The sequence below is a fragment of the Capsicum annuum genome, unplaced genomic scaffold (assembly GCF_002878395.1).
Source record: "Capsicum annuum cultivar UCD-10X-F1 unplaced genomic scaffold, UCD10Xv1.1 ctg3094, whole genome shotgun sequence".
In the NCBI taxonomy this organism is placed as follows: Eukaryota; Viridiplantae; Streptophyta; class Magnoliopsida; order Solanales; family Solanaceae; genus Capsicum; species Capsicum annuum.
In genome coordinates this window covers 8,580-18,310 of record NW_025837535.1, presented here as the reverse complement: position 1 = coordinate 18,310, position 9,731 = coordinate 8,580, and the positions used below count along the sequence as shown (strand labels likewise).

The following is a 9,731-nucleotide window of genomic DNA, read 5'->3' as shown; positions in this document are numbered from 1 at the left end:
TGTACATGTAAACCCGTTGTGGTGTTGTCATCTATTTTTGTTGAAGATGTTGTTTGTCAATTGAATGTTGTGGTTGAATTAAAGGAGAAAATCTTATCTGGGCCAGATTTTGGTGTTCTTGGAGTGGGCTGGTGTTGTTGTAGAAACTGATTGGGTCGGGTTTTGATGGTTTGTTGGGTTCGGAATGGGTTATATATTTTATTTTGGGTAGATTAGAGATTTAGGAAATTTTTATGTTTATTTAGAAAATAACTTCAGTTCTTATTTAGCCTATTCTATTTAAATTTTGACCAAATTTAAAGTCAATCGGCCAATTGCATTGCAATTGTAATTTAGTTTCAATTATGATCGAATTTAATAGATTAGTTAAATTAAATTGATGTTCGATACAAATTAATTCCTCATTTAAGCCCGTGTTTCTTGATTTGATAAAATCAAACACATATTTATCCAAATAAATTATCTTTGAGGATAAATTATATTTAAATCAAGATTTTAATCATTATAATTTATTTTCAAGATAAGCCTTGATTAAAATTTGATATTTTATAAAATAAATATTTAAGTAACAAAATTATAATATCTCGTATAATTGAATACGACAATATAGAATCTCTACTTAAAATGACAAATTCACCTAAATAAATACTTTGAGAAGCTTTTATTCAGATAAAATAAATGTTGTAATTTTATTAAAATATAAAGAAACTCGAGATTGAAGTTGCTTGTGAAAGGCAAAAATTAGGTGTCAACAGCAAGAATGTTGAATAGTTCATCCCAATCAGAATTTAATTCTTGGAAATCATCAATTCAATCTTTCATTAGAGAAACAACCTTTTCTTTGGAAAACTAATGTAAATTCTTTTTAAGTTTAGGAACACTTACCTCAACTATGTTATGTTCATCTTCCATGTTTGAATCTTCAATATCCATGAGAACAGTTTCATCTACTTATTTCTCATTTGATTCTTCAGAATCAGATCCCCAAGCAACCATCGTAGCAAATTCTTTCTTATCCCTTTTCATGCCTTTTCTTTGTCTTCGTTCTCAGCTCTTTCTTTTCTCCATTCAATTTCTCAGATAGGACAATCTCTAACTTGATGATTAGTCTAACCACACTTATATCACCCAGTGGGATTGTTATTGGAACGTCTCTTGCTACCTGTTCCATTCTTCTTTTTGAATACTTTGCTAAAATTCTTTGTTTTGAAGGCTACTTGTTCTTCGGTCAGTTCCATTTATCCATCACTATCTAAAGCCTTTAGGGCCAAGGTTTTCTCTAGAGCTACCCTATCCTTTTTTTCTTTATCAATCTGCATATCTGATAAGTCTTCAGGTTACCTACTAACTCATTTAGAGTCATACTTCCTAGATCCTTTGCCTCCCTAATCGCAGTAACCTTGACATCCCATTTAGGCTTAGGCAAGACCCTTAACACTCTCTTAACTTATTCCGTAGTAGGGATGAGTTTTCCCAGAGAAGTCAATTCATTTGTTAAGGCAGTGAGTCTTGACATCATCTGATGAAGGGATTCGTTTTCCTTCATCATAAAATCTTTATATTTGGTAAAGAGGAGAGCAATTTTGATTTTTCGCACTTGAGTGGTGCTCTCATGTGCATTCACCAAGGCATACCAAATTTGTTTAGCAGTGATGCAAGTAGAAACTTTGTTGTACTCAGCTAGACCTAGTCTACACACTAGGATGTTCTTTGCACTTGCATTTTTCCTTAATACAGCCAAATCATCAGCAATAAATTCACTTCTTACTTTCTTGAATTGTTGTCCATCTTCTAGCTTTATTTGAATAGTTGGACCAACAGTAATACTCTCCAACAATTCATAGTATTCTCCTTGAATAAACATTTCCATCCAAGCTTTCCATCAAGTGAAATAAGATCCATCAAAAAGTGGTGGCCTAGTAGTGGATTGGCCTTGATTGTACCCAGTAGGGGGTGCGAAATTCATCTTAGTGATCTTTTCTTAGGTGCTAGCCTTACGTAAGACAAGATTTCTCTGATACCACTTGTTGGACTACGTGCCCTACTGATTACTTATTTTAGCCTAACAATTTCCTATCAATGGAACAGGTTAACTAGCGTGTTCATATCTAGCTAAAATAGTAAGTAATTGCACAGTGATGTTTACGTGAAAAACACCCGGCTCAAAGAGGGATTAAAAAACCATGATCTATACCTCTACATGATTTAACTCCAACTCTACTAAAACAATTGAGCTTCAATAATCAATAAATTATAAGACTCTTGTAATCTAGGAATTAAACTCTATCTTCTATTTCTTCAATACACGTACCTTTCCAAGGTTAGTGTTCCCAAGTCTTCGAGTTCCCACCGTGAAGACAAAGCTCCTAACTCAGTTTATACTTCACTGGCACAAGACAACATTACAACTTGAGAACCAACCTAATACATAAAGTTTAAGACACCTTAACTCTAAGTAATAGAAACAGGTTCAACTTCGACTGCTTCAACCTTTGGAACTTCATAGGTGATTTTTCGATATGTTGTTGTCTTTCTAAGTGCCTGAGTGACTCAATGAGTTACTCCCTCGATGTATAACAACTCTCAAAAGAGTCCTTCTAAGTCATTAGCCTTCTACCTTGCTTTGGACTCTTCAACTCAACAAAGTTTGTTGTTAAGTCAAAGTCCATCATCAAGTAAAACTCCTTCTGCACCTTGCTCTCTTTATTTGAGTGAAACTCTTCCTTCAGTTTATATTCTAGTGTTTTACTCAATCACTACTTCTTACTCAGTCATCACTTCTTCTTTCACATGTGATTATGAGTTCATCAAGAGATATTATCCATTCCTGGCTTTAAGCAAACTTGTCCATGTCTTCTAGTGAGATTCAATCCGACCCGACCTTTGTCTTCATGTGTTTGGACTAGCTTGAGTAGAATGTTTCATGTAATTGTCAATCATCAAAACTTAAAAGTCCCCATAGATATAATCGCATAGGATTTAAGTTTCATGTATTGATAGTATAGTAGAAACTCGCTATCCGTAAATTATCTTATAAGTAAGTTGATTGATAAATATTTTGCGGTGCTAGTTTATAGAACTTACCATATCCCAAAGAAGTAATTGAAGATTGGTTATCCTATTGTGTATAAAAAAAAATTTGATACTTACATAAACTTCTTATTGATATCAAGGAATATTTTAGTGCAGTGACTGTTGACATCCAATTTTGGCTCGCACTTTTCCTTCAATTATAATTTCTGATGTTTCTTGGCCCTAAATAATTTTTCAAAATAAATTCATAATTTAATCTTTATGAATTTTAAAAATATGAAAGAATGAGGATTTATTTTTCTCTATCATATTTCAAATATTTTAAATAAATATAATAAATTATTTTAACATCAAAATCACAAAATAATTTTTCGGATAATCGCATTCATTTTTCTAACTCTATTTTCTCAGACGATATATTACGATGATATATTCTCATAATATATATGTCCTTATTATACACGTGTGTGTATATTTTATTATTGGCACGATCCAATCCGGGACCCTGACCACGACGGGCATCCCGAACCATAGAAGCCCGAGAAACTCCTTTTAACTGGCAATTATAAGCAGAATTCATATAATATATAAATGCAAAAAACAAAACAAAAACATGGTCATCTTCGTATTTCAAACTAAGCAATACTAAAATGAGTCCACAAAGATTCAAAAACATCTAACGCTAGTCTGCGAAATCTCTATCAATATTGAAAACAACATCTATCTGAAAAAATGAAACAAGGCCCCCTATCGGACCATGAACCAAAACTAAATGAAAAATATCAAATGGACAAGGCCTTCTGAAATAAAGGAGGCTCTGACAATGATCTACTGTTAGACCCCGGGACTGTGCCTCGAATCCTGAAATATTGGGGGTCAATACAAATGTACTGATATGAAGAGCAATCCAAAATAATATAGTGTTTATATAACATAAGTGATATCGTTTCATAAATCAATTTAGCAAAAAGTACTTGAAAAGCTCATGGGCATATTGCTATGAGCATCAAAACAATTCCTTGAAAATCATGACTCCACTCTTTATTTTACTTTTGAGCTAGACAATACACCCTACAAGTCTGTAATCCCACGGGCTATATGAGATCCGCCATTGACTTGGCGGCCATGCCCCCAATCCAAGTTTTCCGCAAGAATTGGAGTATCAGTAAGGGGGACACACAACATCACAAAGCTGGGTGCCAAAATTTCCAATCAAATCAACATGTCATGGTAGTGCACAAGAACACAAAGCATGGATCCTAACCACAGTCCCAAGTTGGGATGACATGAATCAAGGTACACAAGACAACAAAGCATGTTACCATAATCCTGACTCGGCAAACCACGGTTTCCAGCATGGAGTCTTTAAACTCGTGCTTTCTTCGGGTAACTGTCTAGCTCTCTTTAAGCCCAATTTTTAGACTCTAAAAACGTACTTCATGCTTACTAACAAATCTTTCTCATTATTATAAAGGGTGCATCACAACAGGGTATCGTCATACCCAGACTTGCAAGTCATTCAAATTATATTAATTCCACAACCATTCTAATTCAAAACATGTAAATGGCCACCAAAGATTTTATCTTATCACACGTTGATTCTAAACTCATGAAACCCACTTTCTTTACAAGACATTAGAATGAGGTGGCCATTCTATTTATTCAACACATTCACAACGATTAGGGAATCTGTTAAAACTCAATAAGTTGTCTTCATTCATAAACCATCCCATACATAGTTAAAGAAAAAAATCATGATCAACAAGGGCTCTTAAATCATGCTCTAAAAATATTTATAATAGATATTATGCTAAGTTCGTAAATGTCATCATGGAGAGTGGAGATTTCACAATTTACATTCGTAATTCATCTTTCGAAATCAAATCATATATGCACGGGATTGTAAATCAAACTCATGGAAAAATCCCATGACAATAATGTAATTTTATCAAATTGGTTTCACAATGCATGTTCCTGAAACAATTTACCAAAGCCAATAGTCTAATCATGACACTTTCTTGAGTATCTTGAACTTAGAGGTTGAACTCTTGATCTTTGGGGGAGTTAGGGTTTAGTTGGGACAGAAATTGAGTAATCTATGGTATATAATGCCCTAATGACGACTTAATTTCGTGTTATTACTACTTGGGGCTATGGAAAAAAGACAAGACTGCCCTTTGGAAATTAACTTCCTAACTTAATCTCGGTTTTAAAGTCCATCGCATCGCACCAGAGGGGTCATCGCCATAGGCAACACGATGCGGTGCGATTTTGGTGACCTACTATTTCCGTGATCCAAACACGGCTCAAACCTTGTCTGAAAAATCTAAAAATATTCCAAGACATGTTGAACATGAAATAACTCATAAATCTATGTCTCAAGATCGGAAAGACCCATTTAGAAATCATTGAAGTTAAGAGCTTAAAATATGACTAAGTCTTTTAATACTTAGAAAAATTTCAAGCTTCAAATTTCCAATACATGCAACTATGAGTGGAATCAAGTCAAGAATGATACGGGGTGTTACACTATCCCCCATCCCCCCTTCCACCCCACCCCAGGATAATTCATCCACCAATGATGACTTGGGATATAAACAAGCACGATTTCAAGCGCTAAATTAAAAGACAGAAAGTGTAAGATTCGTACCTCACATATCATCATCCGTGGTCCCAAAGATATTTGGGTATCTCGTACGCATGTCATCCTCCGACTCCCAAGTAGCTTCCTCAGCTCTTTAATTCCTCCACTATATCTTAACCAAGACTATCTCCTTTCTTCTCAACTTGAAAACTTGACGATCTAAAATTGCAATCGGTTCTTCTTCGTATGACAATGAGTCCTTTCGATTGATTTCTTCCACAAGAAACACAAGAGAATGATCTCTAATACACTTCTTCAGTATGGATACATGAAACACTGGATGTACAGAAGCCATACTCGCGGGCAAATCTAACTCATAAGAAACTCTACCAATCCTTCTTTTAATCTGATATGGGCCTATATAACGAAGACTAAGCTTTTATTTCTTTCCAAATCGAATGACTCCCTTCATAGGGGAGACTTTTAGAAATACCCAATCATCAACCTCAAATTCCAATTTCCTTCTTCTAACATCGGCATAGGACTTTTGGTGACTCTGAGCTATCTTAAGTCGCTCTTTAATGACCTTCACTTTCTCCATCGCTTGATGAACAATGCCAGGCCCAAACAAATGAGTTTCATCCACTTTGTACCACTCAATTAGGGATCTGCATCTCCTCTCATAAAGAGCTTCAAAAGAAAACATCTGGATACTAGAATGGCAGCTATTATTATAGGCAAATTCTATAAACGACAAGTGATCCACCCAACTACCCTTCAAGTCAGTTATGCAAGCGCTCAACATATGTTCTAAGGTCTGAGTGGTACACTCTGCTTGCCCGTCAATTTGAGGGTAAAGGAAGTACTAAGGTTTACTTGGGTACCAAAACCCCTTTGAAAGGATCGCTAAAACTAAGAAGAAAACTGTGTATCTCGATAAAAAATAATAGGCACTGGTGCCCCATGCAAATGGACTATCTCTCAAATGTAAATCTTAGCATAGTCGTCTCCCAAGTAGTTAGTCCGTACTAAAAGAAAATGGGCAGACTTAGTCATCCTATCTACAATCACCCAAATAGAGTCATACTGGTTTCAGGATTTCAAAAGTCCAGTAATAAAGTCCATGTTGATCATCTCCCACTTCTACATAGGTAGAGCTATCTCTTAGGAAGTGCCACCTAGCCTTAAATGTTCAACCTTAACTTGTTGACAATTCAAACACTTAGCCACAAAGTTAGCAACATCTCTTTTCATAATATTCCACCAGTAAACAGCCTTAATGTCATGATACATTTTAGTAGAACTGGGGTGAACCACATACCTGGAAGTGTGAGCTTCATCAAGAATTCTTTCTAGCAGCCCATCCACATTCGGCACACATAACCTACCTTGATACCTCAAAATCCCATCACCACCAATTTCAAAAGCCATTACTTTTTGTTGATCAACATTTTTCTTAATCTACTTCTCCTTAACTTTTGCACATAGGGAGGATTTAGCAACCTCGTGCACGAACACTCCTCTCTCTGCAGAATTCAAGATCAAACTCCCAAATTTGCAAGCCGATGAATGTCTCTCACCATATTTCTCTTTCCTTCCTCCACATGAGAAAGAATGCCCATAGGCAACCTGTTAAGGGCGTCGGCCACCATATTTGCCTTGCCTGTAATGTAAGCTCATATCATAATCCTTTAGTAATTCCAACCACCGCCTCTACCTGAGATTCAGTTATTTTTACATGAAAACATATTTCAAACTTTTGAGGTTAGTAAATATATCAACATATACCCCATAAAGATAATGATTCCAAATCTTTAGGGCGAACACTACTGCCTCTAATTCTAAGTCATGGGTAGGATAGTTCCTTTCGTGTACCTTTAACTATATAGGCGCATAGGCCACCACCCTATCATACTGCATAAGTACACACCCAATTCCCACCTGGGATGCATCACAGTACACAACAAAGCCTTTTGTACCGTCAGGAAGGGTCAAAACTGGTGTGGTAGTCAACTTGGTCTTCAGTTTCTCAAAAATATTCTCACAAGAGTCAGACCACAAGAATTTCACCTTTTTCTGAGTCAATATCGTAAAAAGAGTAACTATGGCAGAAAAACTTTCTACAAATCTCCTGTAATACTCTGTCAAACCCAAGAAGCTCCGAATATCGGTTGGAATCATGGGCCTAGACCATTTTTTCACTACCTCGGCCTTTTAGGGGTCAACCTTGATCCCCTCACTTGAAACAATGTGCCCTAGTAAAGCAATACTAGAAAGAAGAACTTTCATCACATGAATATTTAACCTGAACAAGATGATATAGACAACCCTTCGACATATGCTTATGGGCACTAAGATAGGATATGAATTTCCCTTTAGGCACTAGAGAACATCCCTCCTACTCGAACACTGGCTCATTAGGAAAAGAAAAAGTGACCCTTCGTGTTCGATAGTCTAGGGTAGCATAACATGAATAGAGCCAATCCATCCCCAGTATAGCATCAAAATCAATTATGTACAGCTCTACCAGATCAGCCACTATATCACGATGAAAAATAAACACCACACAATTTCTATAAACTCTCCTAGAGATAATAGAATCACCAATAAGAATGGGAACTGAAAAGGGTTTCAGAATATTTTTAGGTTCAAAATCAAAACTAACTACCACATAAGGGGTCACATAAGACAAAGTAGACCCGAGATCAAGTAACACGTACGCATCACATGAAAATATTTGTAAATTACCCGTGATAGCATCTAGTAAAGCCTCTAAATCTTGGTGGGCAGATAAGGCATACAACCAATTGCAACCACTTTCAGCAGCTGAAGTAGTACTCTTTGGTGGTGGAGTTATAGAGTTAGTTTCGAACTTAGCGCCCCCAACACTTCCCCTAGCTGAGGGGTAGTTTCTCTTAATATGGTCTACTTGGCCGCAAGAGTAGCATAGATTCTCAGAATAACACTTCCCTGGGTGGTTCCTCCTATAAATACGCCAGAGAGGGTATGACCTAGCAGGATGAGTCACACTCCCCTGGGACTGAGTTCTCTATATCTTTGACCCACTATTAAGCTGGGAGATATAAAACCACTGATCAACTGGAGATCTTCGTGTAGGGGCGCTAGCTGAAGATTGAGCATTGCTCCAAAACTTCTTCTTAGACCACTTGTTACCCCAATTACAACCTTGGTGCTGACTGACGTTCTGATCCACAAAACTAGCTCTCTTAGCTTATCTTTCCTTGTCCATTACCTCAGCCAACCTCTTCTTCTCCTCTTCTATTTTTTGCATATGCACCGATAACCTGGAGAAATCCATGTCCCTATTCAGCATTGATCTATTACATTGCAATACCAGATCATCTGAGAGATCAGATGCAAATTTCCTCATTCGGGACCTCATATTGCCTACTAACTCTGGAGCATAATGAAATAGTTGGGTGAACTTTAATGTATACCCTTTAACACTCATTTTTCCTTATTTTGGATTCACAAATTATTCAGCCTTTGCCTTCCTCGGTCTTGGGGAAAGAAATGGTCCAGGAAAGCTCCTACAAACTCACCTCACACAAAAGTTCAGCATCCCCACCCCTTAATTTTTCCCACTCATTGTACCACTGGTTAGCTACATCCTTCAACTAATAGGTTACCAACTCAACCCCTTTAACTTCATTATTATGCATAAATCTACAAAATTTCTCCATTTCATCACTGGACCCTTAGGGTTCTTCCCTTACCTTTGTGCCAGTTAAGGTGGGTGGGTTCATCTTCTTGAACTGATCAACCCGAGTAGATTCAGATAAAACAGGCACTAAATTCACATATTTCGACCGCCAGGATTGGGAAGCCATAATTTGGGCAATCATCTGAATAGACTGTTGGAACTCAGCTTTCGAAACTTCTCTCTGAGGAGGTTGGGGATGATTAATACTAGTTTGTGGAGCTTGAGGTGGACTAGTTAGAACTGGAGGAACTCTCAGAGTAGCAACAAATTCTAGAGTACGATCATTGTTACGGGAACACATCCCATAAGTAGGGCGGACATCATCAACATAGGGGTTCTGCTCAATTGATCTACGCGAAGGTATGATGAATCTCTGAAATATAGAAAATT

General features: G+C 36.8%; 2 protein-coding genes across 4 annotated transcripts in view; both read right to left on the bottom strand.

Annotated features, from left to right (window-relative positions):
- Window positions 1–1,447: 1,447 nt before the first annotated feature.
- Window positions 1,448–1,870, bottom strand: LOC124891127. Its single transcript, XM_047402936.1, has one exon. It carries the CDS (start codon window positions 1,868–1,870, stop codon window positions 1,448–1,450), a length of 423 nt encoding a protein of 140 aa, XP_047258892.1.
- A 1,766-nt stretch (window positions 1,871–3,636) lies between these two features.
- The window catches only part of LOC107848176, a 14,658-nt gene continuing 8,563 nt past the window's right edge, over window positions 3,637–9,731 (bottom strand). For all 3 annotated transcript variants that reach the window (XR_007049534.1, XR_007049532.1, XM_047402938.1), the window contains one exon: window positions 3,637–3,894. The gene's annotated coding sequence lies outside the window, so the exon portion shown is untranslated. The remainder of the gene's footprint in view (window positions 3,895–9,731) is intronic.